General features: G+C 40.9%; 2 protein-coding genes across 8 annotated transcripts; one reads left to right on the top strand and one right to left on the bottom strand.

Annotated features, from left to right (window-relative positions):
* Nucleotides 1-177: 177 nt before the first annotated feature.
* On the top strand, nucleotides 178-11,385 carry LOC132983624 (uncharacterized). 5 transcript variants are annotated; one of them, XM_061050014.1, is made up of 14 exons: nucleotides 178-364; nucleotides 2,351-2,627; nucleotides 3,400-3,443; nucleotides 4,782-5,064; nucleotides 5,334-5,374; nucleotides 5,714-5,996; nucleotides 6,174-6,205; nucleotides 6,709-6,988; nucleotides 7,731-7,759; nucleotides 8,326-8,617; nucleotides 8,926-8,954; nucleotides 10,056-10,344; nucleotides 10,700-10,728; nucleotides 10,811-11,385. In XM_061050014.1, exons 2-14 carry the CDS (start codon nucleotides 2,360-2,362, stop codon nucleotides 11,051-11,053), a joined length of 2,142 nt encoding a protein of 713 aa, XP_060905997.1. In that variant the 5' UTR covers nucleotides 178-364; nucleotides 2,351-2,359; the 3' UTR covers nucleotides 11,054-11,385. The 5 variants fall into 5 exon arrangements, with proteins under 5 accessions (XP_060905997.1, XP_060905996.1, XP_060905995.1 ...); XM_061050013.1 differs by having other exon boundaries at nucleotides 178-468; XM_061050012.1 differs by having other exon boundaries at nucleotides 179-382.
* Nucleotides 11,386-12,432: 1,047 nt separating this feature from the next.
* On the bottom strand, nucleotides 12,433-16,673 carry LOC132983622 (uncharacterized). 3 transcript variants are annotated; one of them, XR_009674857.1, is made up of 4 exons: nucleotides 14,223-16,673; nucleotides 14,012-14,058; nucleotides 13,829-13,902; nucleotides 12,485-12,518 (listed from the first exon to the last, which is right to left on the bottom strand). XR_009674857.1 is itself a non-coding variant. In XM_061050007.1 (3 exons), the coding sequence occupies exons 1-2, from the start codon at nucleotides 16,353-16,355 to the stop codon at nucleotides 13,856-13,858; spliced, it is 2,391 nt and encodes a 796-aa protein (XP_060905990.1). In that variant the 5' UTR covers nucleotides 16,356-16,518; the 3' UTR covers nucleotides 12,433-12,518; nucleotides 13,829-13,855. The 3 variants fall into 3 exon arrangements, 2 of the variants coding, with proteins under 2 accessions (XP_060905990.1, XP_060905991.1); XM_061050007.1 differs by having other exon boundaries at nucleotides 12,433-12,518; nucleotides 14,012-16,518; XM_061050008.1 differs by lacking the exon at nucleotides 12,485-12,518 and having other exon boundaries at nucleotides 13,878-14,058.
* Nucleotides 16,674-16,895: the final 222 nt, after the last annotated feature.

The raw sequence follows: 16,895 nt of genomic DNA, 5'->3' as shown, positions 1-16,895 counted from the left end.
TGTGTTATCAGGTAAAATAAAGAGACTAAACACTATTACTGTGTTTGTATTTCATTAGAAATAACACAGTGCGTATTTGTGCAGACATAAACAGCTGTTAAAGCTGACTGACAGCTGAACATGATCAGCTGATGTCATCGTCACTAAGGTGGGATGGACCGTAGACTGTAAATAGCAGGGATATCATATCTCTTAAAACATATTTCCTCGTTTCCTCTCGCCTCTGCTTCGTTTCCTTGCATCTCTCCACGCATCTCTGGTTGGAGGGAGTCGGGACTAAGAGGCAAGTAGAGGAGGCAATTAATGGAACTGAGACGTAGCTTACCCAAAAGCTACGCAGCACAGGGCTATCTTCGACTTCCGGGTAATAGAGGAGCAAAAGGTAGCTATGTGACTGGGCTTTAAACTTGTTCTTTTTTTAAGAGTTGATACTAAAAACATTTTGACGCGTGGAAAGATAGAAACAAGGTGAGTATTATTTTATCAACGTCTGAACATAGAAACTTTATTACTTATTACTTTAATAAAGTCTAAGGCCTAGCTAATAGTAAGCATCTGTTGAAGTCGTGTTAGGTGCATTTCATTGTGCATGCATTACTGTATCTGTCTTAAACTGAAGTTTTGCGTTTTTGTAAATTATTTCTGTTAATAAAGCACTTAAAACTTGAAGTATGACTCTTATTACTTCATTAAAACCACGTTTTAAATCATGATTCACCACAACTGGTGCCCCACCCCACCGTTGGGCCAGTGGTGCTCAGGCCCCGGCTGAGTTGCACCCCGCTGCGGGGTGTCCTTTATTTTTCTGCTTGGAAGGTGGCAACCCTGTAGCCTACTTTCATCTTTGTTTCACTGCTTCCTTTCCTCAAATGGTATTCTGGTTTGTAAACAGCTGACGGGGGGTGCCCCTCATATAATGGTAGGGGAAACACTGGTGTGCATGCCAACAAATTTCATTAATTACTAATAAGGTTGGTAAAGCAATGACAAGTAAGCTTACAAACAAAGCAAATGGTTAAGAACTATGTTTTACATGCTCTTTCAAATAAAACAACTTTACATTTAAAAAGAAACTTAGATTTTTGTGGAAAAATACATTTTAGGCACTAGCCCGTTGTACCTGAACATCATGATTTATCTCAAGATACTGATCCCTGCTGATACTCTAAGTCTCATATTTCAAAAACAATTATACTTAGTCACATTTTTTTAAACAAATAATTAGGCCCATGCCAATTTATAAAGATATCATTAGATCTCATGCATAGCTTATTTGATGGTCTTATACATCTTTTACCAAAATGTGGCCCATTTTAGCTAACTTCACCCTCATTGTTGTTGTATTATATATCAGTTGTAAAGCCTGATTCGTCACCTTTACAACGAGGTGTAACGTGTAAGGATCGTGCACTCGTGGAATGAGCAACACAGCTAAACGTGTGGCACACCAAGCTGTTGTGGCTGTGTATGGATCTTCCTGAGGTCCCTGCCAGTGTAAAATGAATAAAGTGTAAAAAGCTAATTACTGTGGGAGAGTACAGTCATCCATCATCAAGCAACTCAAAACAGGAGTGAATACCAACAGAAAAACATTGCAGGGGATTTTGGCACTACCCACACGTTTAGCTGTGTTGTTCATTCCACAAGTGCACGATCCTTACAAGTTATACCTCGTCGTAAAGGTGACGAATCAGGCTTTCCAACGATGTATAAAACAACACCAATATACAAAATACAAAAATATATATTTAAAAAAATATATAATCAAGATCCAAATATTAAAATGAAATTTATTGTAGTTGGACAACAGAGCTGTATAACACAGATGAGACAAGTGAGAGAAGTTGTAGTGGAAAGAGTAAGTCTGTAAAAATGTGTTTTTATATGAAAGCTGAAACAATCTCAACAACAATTGAACACTTACATGGAAGAGCGTACCAAAGCTTAACCCAACCCAAACCAAAAATGATGAACAGGTGAAGCAGGCTCATCCAGACAACATCTCACTGAGGTAAACTGGCAACTGGCCATGTAATGCTTGTAAGTCATGAATACGATTTACAAATGGATCTAGAGAAACCTGAAGGCCGCAGCCTTTGATGAATAACTACTGAGTGACCCATCAATACCAGTAAAAACGTTTCAAACGTGTTTTCTCGAATGAAAAAATACAAGATAATTAAAAAAAATATTTAATCAGAGTTTGTGAAGATATTGACACAACTACATAATATTAATTTAACTTAATCATTTTGTATTGATTTAATTTCAAACATGTAAATATCAATCGTTCTGTAAATGGCACTCGTCATAATCTGCATATTCTATGATGTTATCTTTTGTTTTCCAGCTTGAAAAAATGACGACACGGAGGATGCTGTCTAAAACATTGGAACATTTGAGTTCTGGGGAGCTTGAGGAATTCTGCCTACATGTTGAATTGGAGAAAGGTGTCCCCCTCCTCTCAGAACTCGATCTGAAATCAATATGCCAAGAGAAAATAGTGAAGCTGATGGTGAAGAGATGCAGCAAGGAGGAGTGTGTGAAGTTGACCAGAAATATCTTAAAGAAGATGAACAGGACTGATCTCGTGAAGAGATTGCTTGACGACAGACGGGAGTCCGAAGGTTAGACAAACACAAAGTCTTCACACAATACAATCAAGGCATTCAAAGCAAAACTGTGTGAATATTACTTATGGCTTACTGCTTTAATAAATCAATCAATCTTTATTTGTAAAGCGCCAATTCATAAAAGAACATTAATCCATCATGAGCACCAAGAAACATTTAGCAAATTTACAGTGGCAACTTTTAGGCCACAACCAAAACAAACATGGAAAAGACAATAAATAAGGAGCTGGTCCGTAAACAAGTGAAAACAACGCAGCTGTATGCTTACTCGTTTGTTGCTTAGCTCTGGACCTTGTCACGATGGTCTGACGAACACCATCTTCAGCTTCCCTGAGCCCTGTTCCCTTTTTATCCAGTTCAGATATTTGTTTTGATTTTGGTGAAGAGAGAGTGGAGAGGGTGTAGCGCTGGTGGTTGCCCGTCTCCCCGGTCCTGACCAGGTGCGCCCAGTTTTCAATCAGCAGCAACTCACAAACAGTTGGGGAGGAAATTACATTTCACAGAAACCGTCAGCACTAGGAGTTGTAGTTTGCCACACCTCCTGTTCACAACCAGCTCTTATATTAACGAAAGAAAGAAAAACTAAAGATCTGTCCGTAACACCAGGAAAAAATCCTTTAAGAGGCAGAAACCTCGAGCTGAACCAGACTCATGATGAACAGCCGTCTGCTGAATCTGTGTCGGGTTTGGAAAGTGGGATAGAGGGAGATGCAGGAAGAGGGATAGAAATAAAATTGGTTTTCTTTTGCATTTATTTTTTCCTCAGAAGAACACTCTATGGATGAAGAGCCGCTTTCACTGACCCAGAGGGTGAGTATGTCACATCACTCTGACTTCACACAGCGTCACTATTATAGAGTCCACCTCGAACGTTATTTATTTAATGCTGATAAAAAATATGATCCTTTAAGTAACATTGACCTGTTCTAATCAATATTTTCTCAAAGAGCTGATAAAGCAAAGTACACATAAGGTCCTGGCATCAATGATATTTATACTTATAATGTGAAGAATTCCTGTTATTTCTGACTGTTTGTATATTACATGTTTGTTTTGTCAGAGAGACATTGCAGTTATCTGTTTACTTATTTATCAATTCTTATTTTCTATGAACTACAGATTTGTGTCTTTTAAAGTGTGTTTGCTGCTTTATTTTAATAGAAAATATGCAACAGAATAAACAGACAGTGGCGGAGCCGAACTGGTCCACAGACCTCTAAAGGGGTGGCCGAGAGTGTGAAGTACACACACACACACACACACACACACACACACACACACACACACACACACGCCTGAATAAATAGCATTTATTTTCCCTTCATATCTCCACTAATCATATCTTCTTTAACTACTTACATTTAAGTATCACATGTTATATGATGTTATATTCTTGAATATATATATATACATTTTTTTTTACTTATAAAAAGAGATGAAAACATTTAAATATTCTATCTTCAAATCTGCATTGTTTTGAGCAGGCTAATGTTAGCACACTTTGTTTAACTCGTAGCTTCATATTGAATAATAAATTGACAGAATGAAGGTGATCTAAGCACACTTACTTGACATCCACATAAGCAGTGAGTATGTTGTTCTTCTTTTCTCTATTCCTTGACTAAAACAGCTTTATGCACAAGGCCGTCTCGTCCATGTAAACATGACGTAAACACGGCTCAACAACAGTACAGCTGGCTGGACTCACGCTTTTCACTCATTGTAGGCAGTCACGACTCAGAGACACATTTACAGGATATACTTGATTTCTGCTGTATTTATGTGTAAAATGTTGCACATTCTGCCTTTAAAATACTGCCAAAATGAAATGTGTTACATTGACATACAAAGAAAGTGCACATACTACTATCAGCACAAAAAGATGATTTAAACATTGGTCCCTCCTGGGCTGGCCATCCCTTGCTCCGCCCCTTTAACAGACACTCTCTTGGAAGATTCATACGGTTATCTGATTTTTATTGCACAGATTTAGACAAATGTACACCATGGAATTAGAATTAAACAAAAACTTAATAGAAAATCAAAGGTGTACGTTGGTCAGTCTTAAAAAAGGACAATTGATGAAATGTGAAAAGAAACATCTGTACTCATTTTTTGCACCTTGAACATGTTCTTTTAATTTTTCAGGTGGAAAAGATGACATCTGTTATAGAACTGCTTGTGGAAATCATGGCTTACCTAACAGAAGACCAGTATGAGGAATTCAAGAAGTTGATCAGATATGAAGGCTACGAAACATATAATTCATACAACCCTCGTTTGCTGTGGAAGACAAACCATCAGGACATTGCGTGTGTTACAGTTTTGACTTTTGGTCAAAACTCTGTTGTGAAGACGATGAAGATTTTAAAGAGGATGAACAGAACAGATCTGGTGCAGAAGTTGTTGGAGACCAGCTCAAGTTTCAAAAGTACGACCATGAAGACCAAAATAATTTAAAATCATAAAACTGTCTCTAAACCTATTTCACAAGTGTTTAAGTTACATCTGTATCTGTTACATGATTTATAATAAGATTCATAGTGCACAGATATTAAGACTTATCAATTGGTTTACCAATATATCTCTTTGACTTATGTTGTACCTCACAAATCATTGCTAAACTATTTTGCCTGATAACATCTTTGTCATGTTTAAGATCAATCTCTCATGAGTTATTTTTTCCACTTTTTTCCTCAGAGAAACCCTCAGATGAACCACGCTCTGTCCTGTTGGAGAAAGTGAGTAATCACTTCACATCTGTCTGATTTACACATGAACATGAACATTTTGATGAAGTGTGATTACATTTGAATTAATCTGTTTTTCACAAAGCTGAAGCTTTATTCAGGTTGAGCGTTTTAGCAGTAATGTTGTACAGCAGATTCATAAATATCTTTGACAGTGCTTATGAGATGAAATGTCAGCACATAATCTTTTTCTGACTTTTTCCTTTAACAATAATCAATATAATAAAAAGTATATCTATCAGAAACACCCAGCTCAACACCTTAAGAGACACATTTAAAATTGTCCTAGTTGATTAAGCAAATGTCCCATGAGTGTGTTAACTATTCCAGGCAGCAACAATTGCAGCTGTTAAAGACCTGCTTTTGGAAATCCTGCATTCTTTAAATAACGGGGAGCTCGAGAAATTCCAGAAGTTTCTACTGTCGGCCTTTCAAACGGACTCCAAAGACATCCCATATTTACTGAGACACTCAAACGAGCGTACAGTAATATTGGATGTGATGGTGCAGACCTACGGGCGACAGTCTGTGGATGAGACCAGAAAGATTTTAAAGAAGTTGCACAGAGTTGATCTCATGCAAATGTTTTCAGAGACTAGTTCAGAACCCAAAGGTAAGACAAATAAGAACAAAACAAATCTTTGATAAATAAGATTAATACATTTGTTCAATTTGATTTCTTTAGGTTATGTTGTTGTTACCTTGTAAAGCAGCTGAACCTTATTAAAGTAGATCAAAGTCTCATTAAAATCAGATAATCTTCGTAGTCACAAATGTCTTTTCTCCTCAGTGGATGAGCATCAACCTCCAGTCTTTGAAAAAGTGAGTCCGTTTTTTACATATCATAGCCTGATTTGTCTGATGCAGATTAAAAAACATCCAAGTCTTTGAACATTGCAAATTATGATACAAACCAAAACAAATGGATATAATTGGTTGTAAAGTTCAGCTCTGTAGTATTTAAGTTCTGTATTTCAGGTGTTTTAAAGGAAATGCTTCATGTTAAGTGCTGTGGAAGATTTCACATGTTGCATTAAATCATGTAGTTGTCTTCAGTTTAACAGGGATTTAAGGGTGAAGGGATAGAGGGGATCTCCTCTGTTATGTTGCTACAGCAAAATACAAACATTAAAAACAATGTGTTTTTTAAAAACCCTGTAAACATAGCCAATAAAATAAATGTTACCTGTTGTATTAATCTCGAGTGATCATGGAGAATATTCAGATAACTTCCATACATCTCTGATTAAATCCCCAGAGATGTTCCTTTTTGATTTTACCATTGGAGAAATGACTAATTTCTTTATTGTCTTTGATATTTTTAGACGGTAAAGGAAGATGTGAAACATGTTCTTTTGGAAACATTGAGTGGTTTGAAACTTAAGGAGTTTGAGAAATTTAAGTGGGTGCTGCAGCTCACATACTTCCAGAGGAGTTTTACACGAATCCAGTGGTACGACATGGAGTGGGCAACAACTCCAGATGAACTGGTGCATCAGATGGTGATGAACCAGCAGCCTCTGGAGGTGACCAAAGAGGTTTTATTGGACATGAACAGGACTGATCTAGTTGAGAGGCTGATGGGGACAGACTCAGGACTTCAAGGTTAGAGAAAGAAAACAACCACTGCCACATTACACACATTTATGTTTAAAGATATTTGATATTTCACAATTACAACAAAAGTAACGAGATCACAAATAAATGATTTTCTATTCTCAAGATAACAAACCTGTTTTATACCAGTGGGTTAATTTTTCTAATCGTATTAAAGTGGCGGAGTTAGCTTAATTTAACCAATCACAATCATCACTGCGTCTGCCATCAGCAGATCGTTATATCCAACAAACTCTGAACTAAATAAAAAATAAGAAGAAGTTCAAGACAAATGTAAAATCATACGGGACACATGAAGTGTTGGTCGGTCTCTCTCCCTCCTCCGCTCTCTCGATCAGCTGCAGGAGCTCCAAGATCAAGAGATCTGATTGTTCAGTGGCGGAGATTTTTAGGTGTGCAGCAGGTTAGGTGTGCAGCATAGGTTACCCTGGCGATATACCCAGGTAAGAAGTGAACCACCTTCGTAGGACTGAAAACCCAGGGTTAACCCTGAAGTTACCTCGCTAACCCCAAATCCTGCTTTGTAGTACAGACCTCTGGACTTTTCAGTTTAATGCCAGATTTATTCGTCTGCGTCTGCTAAATGAAATTGTAACATTGTAACATTAGCCACTGACCTTTGTTATGTCAAATAATAAAATATTGTATTTCTGATCTCAGGCTGACGTCAAGCATGGCCCTTTAAGGTTTGTGAAGATTTATTAACTTTTTATTTTTTATTTCTCCTCAGAGAAACATCGGCCTGAACAGCCCCATCAAGTGAGTAAAGTAAAATCAGAAACACATTAAACAACAAGGTTTCCATTTATTTCATTTTATTGTTACATGAACAAAATTATTCTCATCTTGATAGTAAAGTGGTGGAAAAGGTTTTCAGCTGCAGATGGTAAAGAAGGAGGACAAAAAAAAGTACTTCCTCCTCTCTAGATCCTTCCTTGTGTTGTACTTACTCTCTGATGTACACGTTACTTTGGTTAAAAGTGTCTGCTAAGTGAACTGTTTAATAATAATAATACTTTTTTTTTAGCCCTTTTCAATACAGGGAACAAAGTGCTTCACAACAGACAATAAAAGCAAACCGAATATAAAAGCAGCAGACAGGCAGTAAGAAAAACAGAAATAAAAGATTGAAATTAAAAATGAAATCAGAGTAAAAGCTTTTTTGTGAAACAATGTCTTAAGTAGTGGTTCATGAGGAGTTAAAAGCTCAGAAATGTAGATGTACCAATACTGTCATAACTTAATGTTGATGCCGGTGAACTAAAGTTTTGTCTACAGTTGAGATGAAGCCCATAAACGCTCTCTGATTATGTTGACTCCATCAGACATCCACCATAACATCACTTCATTGGACACTTTGGGAAACATTGAGAGGCTTACGATATGAAGAGCACGAGCTATTCAAGCAACACCTGCTGCAAATCACCCAACAAAAAGGCCTCCCAGAAGCCTCAGAACGACAAATGAAGAAGGCAGGCAGAGATGGTATAGTGATGCTGATGGTGGACATCTATGGCCAACAGTCTGTTGAGCTGACCAAAGACGTTTTACAGAGAATGAACAAGACTGATCTGGTCGGAAAGTTGTCAGAAAGCAGTTCAGGATTCAACACTGAGAGTAAGAGGATGAAAACTGACACATTACACAAATATATATGCTTCATTAAATATTAAGACTACAGACATTGTTGAGCTGAATCAAGCCTCCTGGTTTTTGTGACGTTAATAATGAGTACATTTAAATTTAACTTTTTGCCAAGTATCGCACATCCAACCCACGTAAGTTATACATTTTTAATTTATTTTTAAGATATTGAGATGGTGCCATGTTATATTTTATTCACAAAATGACTAAAACTGACTAAAGCTGCTTTTTGTCTTAATTTTAATGAGTCAGTTATGAGTCCTTTTCTCTCCCCCCTTTAGAGAAACTTCAGCAAAAAGATTCACAACATGTGAGTAATGTTACATCAGACACTCTACAGTTTTCATTTCTAACTATTTAATTAACAATATTTACTTACTTTTTTGATGAAGCAGGAATCAACCATGACACCGGTCCATTCACAGCTTTTAGAAACACTGGAAGAATTAGGTTCAGGGGTCCTGGAGAAATTTAACAATGCCTTGCTCTACACTAAAATGAAAGAAGGGCTCCCAAAAATCCCAAGAGACCAAGTGGAGACTGCAGACAAAGATTATATACCCGATTTGCCCATTATTTAGCGCATGGATGCAGTGGGACGTCGTGTTTGCATCCTGTGTTGAAATTATTGGGAAATGTGTAAATAAAGGTTTTAAGCTATCCAAATTTAATGAACATTGGACTTGCTTTCATCTTTAGATCTGAGCAAGAATCCTAAAAAGCTTCCATATTCATCCCTCAAGTGACTTTTTTTAGTCTTTATTGGGTTGGTTAAAATTGGGCACTTTGGTAATCTTCAAATCTGAAATCACCATGGTGTCGCTGTGACTAATGTGCATGATATTTATTGTTACAATAAGCTGTCGAGGTTGTCCTTTGCCTGTCAGCACCTGTGTGTCAGATCAGACTTAAAGCTGTTTGTTTGCTCTTACTGACATTGTTTCCTTTTTTATAGATCCTTGCTTGTGTTGTACTTACTCTCTGATGTACGTCACTTTGGATCAAAGTTTCTGCCAAATGAATTGTAGAATAATAATAATGATACTTTATTTCTATAGCATTTTTTAATACAGGTAACAGAGTGCGTCACAACAGACAATAAAAGCAAACCGAATATAAAAAAGATTCAAATCAAATCAAAATGTAAACTCTTTATTTGGAGAAACAATGTCTTAAGTAGAGAAGTAAAACGAGGGACTGACTCTGCATGTCTGATCTCCTCTGGCAGGCTGTTCCAAAGTCTGGGGGCTCAGTCAACAGCAGACTGAGTCCTGGTTCATAAGGGGTTAAAAGCTCAGCAATATGGTTATAATAATAAGTCATAACTTAATGTTGATGCCAGTGAACTAAAGTTTTGTCTACAGTTGAGATGAAGCCCATAAACGCTCTCTGATTATGTTGACTCCATCAGAAATTCACAAGGTCACTTCATTGGACACTTCGGCAAACATTGAGAGGCTTACGATATGAAGACCAAGAACTATTCAAGCAACACCTGCTGCATATCGCCCAACAAAAAGGCCTCCCAGGAGCCCCAAAACGAAAAGTGAAGACGGCAAACATGGATGATATAGTGATGCTGATGGTGGAGATCTATGGCCAACAGTCTGTTGAGCTGACCAAAGACGTTTTATACAGAATGAACAAGACTGCTCTGCTGAAGAAGCTCTCAAGGACCAGCTCAGGATTCAACACTGAGAGTAAGAGGATGAAAACTGACACATTACACAAATATATATGCTTCATTAAATACTAAGACTACAGACATTGTTGAGCCGAATCAAGCCTCCTTGTTTTTGTGACGTTAATAATGAGTATATTGAATTTTTACTTTGGGCCAAGTATCGCACATCCAACCCAAGTAAGTTGTCCAAAAAAGTCACCAAAGATTCGGATAAAACATCTCTAGCATGCTGAAAATGTTTAATTTATTTTTAAGATATTGAGATGGTGCAATGTTTTATTTTATTCCAAAAATGACTAAAACTGACTAAAGCTGATTTTTGTCTTAATTTTAATGAGTCAGTTATGAGTACTTTTCTCTCCCCCCTTTAGATAAACTTCAGCAAAAAGATCCACAACATGTGAGTAATGTTACATCAGACACTCTACAGTTTTCATTTTTAACTATTTGACTAACAATATTTACTTACTTTTTTGATGAAGCAGGAATCAACCATGACACCGGTCCATTCACAGCTTTTAGAAACACTGGAAGAATTAGGTTCAGGGGACCTGGAGAAATTCAAACATGCCTTGCTCTACACTAAAATGAAAAAAGGGCTTCCAAAAATCCCAAGAGACCAAGTGGAGACCGCAGACAAAGATGAGATAGTGAAGCTGATGGTGGAGATCTATGGCCAACGCTGTGTGGAGGTGACTAAGGATATTTTAGAGAGGATGATGTAAGTAAATGCACAAGGCTGATTTATTAAAATATAACTTTCTGTGACACTGTTCCAATCGCACCTGGCCCACACATATCCTGATGACTAGAGGCCTCTGCATGAACATCTGCTTTTCTTTGAATTAAGATACAGAAACTGTCTAGACTACTGTACGTTTAGTGCTAAACTCTTAATCCGCCCTACAACAGAGTTTGTCTATAGCCACCCCTCGCCTTTGATACAATGTATGAAAGTTTGTTTCCCGTTTGCCCCTTTGAGCTTCTGACAGACTGTACCTTTTGTCCCACTCTGTGTATTTGCTTCTTCTTACATGAATAAAAAACTCTCGAGGATCGTTCGTTGTGTGGTAGAACTGAGCCTGCAAGAAATCAGCAGAAAGAGGAAACCCTCCGGACCACGGTACGAGAGTGAACAAAAAGGAGTAAACCACAAACTGTTGAGTTGCTAAGTCACACAGTTTATTACTTGCAGCAAGGAGAGAAGTTCAACGATGTGTACAGGATACACAAAGTAAGTTCTCTGCCCACTCTTGGGGCGTACAATCTTTATATACTTGAGCATATAGTGCGATCGAAACTCACAGAGGAGGAATAGAGAAAATGATGTAGTTTGTCCTTGAGAGTTTGAAGAAGTAGTCCTTATAAGGAGCTGTTGTTGAATCTGTGTAGGTGAGATAACAACATCTGAGGTGAGGTGAGTATCGGGTAATGTTCGTGTGCTGCAGGGGTCATATAAGGTCAAGTTGCATGTATATATGTGAGGTGCTCATATAAGGTCAAGTTGCATGTATATATGTGAGATGCTCATATACATTGGATCAGTTAATAAGCAAACATAAAAGTATAAAGAATATAAGATTCCACATTCCCCCCTTTTGTTCTTTAGAACAAACTACAATAAAACAAAAGAAAACATAAAACATTTTTCACACATCACTCATCAAAGGGAAAGAAACTGGTATTGGGGTAGCCTTCATTTTCATCATCAGTGTCATCAGCTTCATCATTAACCAAGGTGCTAGCACAAATTAGGAGGACGCATATCGTGCCTCGGAGGCCACACAGGCCTTTATGATTTCTAAAAGGATGCCATGGTCTGGGCCTGTCTCTCTTCTGACCGCGTGGCTGCCTCTCAGTCAATGGCAGGAGGGTTGGAGTTGGAGCCATGTTGCCTGCTGTAGGAGCAGAGCACGTCGTACACTCCTGTCGACTAAATCCTCAACGCTCTAATGCTGTCCTGTCAGCCGTTGCAGCAGGTGGTGTTACCTTCTTACAGTGGGATGCGTGGATCCATGTGGGTCGACCTTCGACCTTTACTGCGGTGTTTGTGACGAGTAGAACCTGACAAGGTTTGGTCCACCGGGGCTGCAGTGCAGTCTTCCTTTGGTGGATCTTTATAGCCACGTAGTCACCTGGTTGCAGTGAATGTCCTGGTTCGTTCAGGGGTTGTGGTTGTCCTTCACGAACCTGTTTGTGAATGGATGAGAAGACATAGTGCAACGCTTTGCAATAGTTTAGGACACTATCATGTCTCAGGGCCATTTCTTGAGGCACTATCATAGTGCCCAGAGATCCTGGGGTGCTCATGGCACGTCCTGTAATCACCTCATATGGAGATAAATGATTACGTCTGCTAGTAGTAGCTCTGATACTCATCAGAGCCAGAGGAAGAGCCTCCGGCCAGCTAAGTTGTGTCTGTGCACATATTTTAGCTAGTTTAAGTTTCAGAGTCTGGTTCAACCTTTCAACTTTCCCTGCACTTTGTGGGTGGTAAGGTGTGTGCAGGTGGTGTTTGATTCCTAGTGCTGTAACAACATCTTGCACTATTTGTCCAGTAAAATGAGTCCCTCTGTCACTATTAATGGATACTGGGATGCCAAACCTTGGAATGAACTCTTTGAGTAGGGCTTTTGATACTGCTGTTGTGTCTGCTCTTGCAGTAGGAAAAGCTTCGGGCCATCCTGAGAATGTGTCCACCATGACCAGGACGTATTGAAACCGTCCGTGTTTTGGCATTTGAATAAAATCAATCTGTAAATTTGAAAATGGTCCTGGTGGAGCAGGATGAGCACCTTGTTTCACTTTTGTTGTCTTTCCAACGTTGTGTTGTTGGCAAATGGCACATCTTTGTACAAAATCAGCACATGCCTGGGATACATTATTTGCATACCATACACGTCTAATTATCGCTTCCATCCCCCCTTTGTTCACGTGTGCCACACCGTGAACAGTCTGTAAGAGGTAGGGGAGGAGCGACTGAGGGCAACACGGGCGCCCATCGACAGAGTAATATACATTATTTACAAGAACACAGTTTGTCTGCCAGTGAGATCGTTCCAAGGGTTCGGCAGCTAACTGTAAGGCAGCTACGTCATGGACGGAGGGATCTGGGCTGGGAGAAACAAGTGTTAAGGTCGCCAACACAGGAGCGAGGGCTCCTGACACAGCAGCGGCTTTTGCTGCAGTATCAGCTCTTGCGTTACCGAGGCTCACAGGGTCTTTGGAAGATGTATGGGCGTCACATTTGAGAATAGCAACTGTAGAAGGAAGAAGGAGAGCTTTTAGGAGAGCCTCTACTAGGGAAGCATTTTTAATAGGGGTGCCTGCAGATGTTAAGAAATCGCGATGTCTCCAGATTCCACCAAAATCAAGGCAGACACCTAGAGCATACCGAGAGTCAGTGTAGATGTTAACAGATTTATTCTTTGCATAGGTACATGCCTGAGTGAGAGCCACTAGCTCCGCCTGTTGAGCAGAGAAGTGGTCTGGAAGTTCACCTGAAAGAAGGGTGTCAGTGGGAGAAACTACAGCCCAACCTGAATCAAGGGTGCCCTGCAGGTTTCTAGAAGAGCTGCCGTCAGTGAACAGGGTAAGGTCAGGGTTAAACAAAGGGGTGTCAAAAAGATCTTCACGAATAGTGTAGGTCATTGTTACCGTCGCCTGGCAGTCATGGGGCTCACCGTCAGCAGCAGTAGGAAGGAGAGAAGAGGGATCGAGAGTTGGAGATCTGTGAATAGTAAGATTAGGCATAGACAGCAGCAACAATTCATAATGACTCTGTCTGGCTGCGGAAAGGTGTTGTGTGCTGGCTCTGGTAAGCAGAGCACTCACTGCATGAGGAACATAAAGTTCACACTGAGAGTCCAGTACCAGATCAGACACGGTTCTTACCATGAAAGCAGCAGCCGCCACAGCTCGGAGACACGGGGGCAAACCCAGCTCAGTGTTGTCAAGGCGTGTGGAATAGTAACCTACTGGGCGTTTGTTAGAGCCATGTTGTTGAGTGAGAACACCAGAGGCAAACCCATTGCGTTCGTGAACGTACAACTGGAAAGGTTTGCTGTAATCAGGGAGACCCAGCGCCGGGGCCTGTGAAAGTGCTTGTTTTAAGTCAGTGAACGCTGTCTCTGCATCCTCCGTCCATTGGAGGTGCTCAGGAGCTGCCTGCAGGAGCATGTCTTGAAGGGGCCTGGCTCGAGGGGCAAAATCCATGATCCATGGTCTGGAGTACCCGAGGATACCCAGGAACGACTTCAGCTGCTTCTTGGTGTGGGGTTTTGGAATGTTCAAAACAGCAGAAACACGTTTACTGCTGACTTGGCGGGTGTTACCTTTGAGAACATGGCCCAGGTAGGTCACTTCTTGTAGCACCAGCTGGGCTTTCGTGGCGCTGGCCTTGTGTCCCTTCTCAGCCAATGACAACAACAGAGCTCTTGTGTCCGTTTCGCATGCCTCTTTGGTGGGGCTGGCTACCAACAGGTCGTCCACGTACTGGATCAAGGCACTGCCTCCAGGGAGTTGAACGTCAGCTAGATCTGTAAGAAGGGCTCGGGCAAAAAGAGTGGGGCTGTGAATAAAACCTTGTGGGAGGCGAGTCCACGTGTACTGATGCCCACCGTAGGTGAAAGCAAACAGGTACTGGGACTCTGGGGAGACAGGGATGCTGAAAAAAGCAGAACAGAGGTCAACAACAGAGTACCACTGAGTAGAGGGAGGAATAGAGGTTAGGATGGTGGTGGGGCTGGGTACTACAGGAGTCATGGGAGCCACATAGTCATTGATCAGGCGGAGATCTTGAACAAAGCGCCAATCAGGGGAGTTAGGTTTCTTAACAGGTAAAATAGGGGTGTTACAGGGGCTCTGACACGGCACCAAAATTCCTTGTTTTAAAAGGGTAGTGATGACGGGCTTAATGCCTTCCAGAGAAGCCTGTGAGAGGGGGTACTGTTGTTTTCTGGGAGCAGGACCTAGTTTTACAAGAATTGACACAGGAGGGTGAGACAACATTAGGCCACACTCATTAGAGTACTGAGACCACAATGTGTCTGGGACTCCCGCTGTGGCAGGGGACTGAGGAGGAACAGAAACTGAAAACAGAGAAAGAGGGTGAGACATGTTAGTGTTTTTGAAAGGTGAAATGGTACATACAGGATCTTCGTCATCAGCTAACCATGAGTCATCTACTGTCACTGTCCATGCCACGTCCTCATAGTGGGAGTACACCATTCCTTGGTACAAATGTGAGATGGTTGGAGTCAGAGTCTGTAAGGTCTTTGCTATGGGACCTAAGTCTTTAGGCTCGTAACCTTCACAGGTGTAGAGAGTCAGATGTGGTGCGGAGTCAGGTTGCTGGAACAAGCTGGAGGCTACTGGGCCCAATTGATGTGTCAATAGGGCACCCCCCTGCTTACACAGCAAAATGGTGCACGCAAAAACACTACAGGCCTGTCCTAAAAAGGGAGAAAAGTGATGGAAATACTCAAGGTCTCGTCCTGTAGGGTCAACGTGCAAAGTCCAGTGCATGCGGTGTGGAGGGATACAAGCTGAGGAAACATCAGGGAGGTCTGGGCTGTCTGAGAGAAACTCCTGCAATAGATCAAAGGTAAAAGGCACCATGCTTCCTATAATAATATCTGACTGAAAGTCATTATACATTAGGCTGTAGAAAAGTCCAGGCTGGCTAACTGTCAAGGACATCTGGGAAGTTGGAGGGAGCTGTAATTCAACAAAATTAGCATGGCATACCAAAGTGGCTTTTAACTTACCTAATAAATCTCTTCCCATTAAACTTACTGGTGAGTTGTCGCCCATAAGTAGAAAAGAGTGCTCCAGAGTTTGACCCTGAAAGGACACTGCAGCAGGTTTTGAGACATAATTTTGTTGTGTAATTCCAGCCACTCCTATGGTACTTAGGGTTTCTGTGGTGGGTACAACCTTAGCAGCAGCTGCATCAGAGGGAGTTAGGGTAGAAACAGTAGCCCCAGTGTCAACTAGCATCTCAGTTGAGGTCCTGTTTATTTCCATCACTGCCTTCGGATCTGGAGAAACAGAAAGAGGAGCTAATAAAAGGGAAATTGGTGTTTGTGTAAGTGTGGGTGGCTTACTTCCCTGTGAGCCTAGGTGTGGAGCCTCGCTGGCCTATTGTGGGTGCAGGAATGGTCCACTAGGGGGACCCATTTGCTGCCTATTCATGCCTCTGCCACCACCCCCTCCTCTAGGAGGAGCCCAGTTACTTCTGTAGGCGGTTTTGTTTAAACCTGGGGCTCCTCCTCTACCACGCCCTTGTTGGCTGGCCTTCAATCTACAGTCTTTGGCCCAATGTCCACTTTGGCCACAGTACAGACATTGGTCTGGTCTTACCTGTTGACCTTGGGGTAGCGCTCGACTGTGAAAGGGGTTGGTAGGGCGGCAGTAGCTCAGTCTGTAGGGACTTGGGTTGGGAATCGGAAGGTCGCCGGTTCAGGTCCCGGCACGGACCAAGTCCGGAAATTGGTCTGGTAGCTGGAGAGGTGCCAGGCCACTTCCTGAGCACTGCCGAGGTGCCCTTGAGCAAGGCACCTAACC

This window comes from Labrus mixtus, chromosome 11 (genome assembly GCF_963584025.1).
Source record: "Labrus mixtus chromosome 11, fLabMix1.1, whole genome shotgun sequence".
NCBI classification, from domain to species: domain Eukaryota; kingdom Metazoa; phylum Chordata; class Actinopteri; order Labriformes; family Labridae; genus Labrus; species Labrus mixtus.
This window is presented reverse-complemented; position numbering and strand designations above follow the sequence as displayed.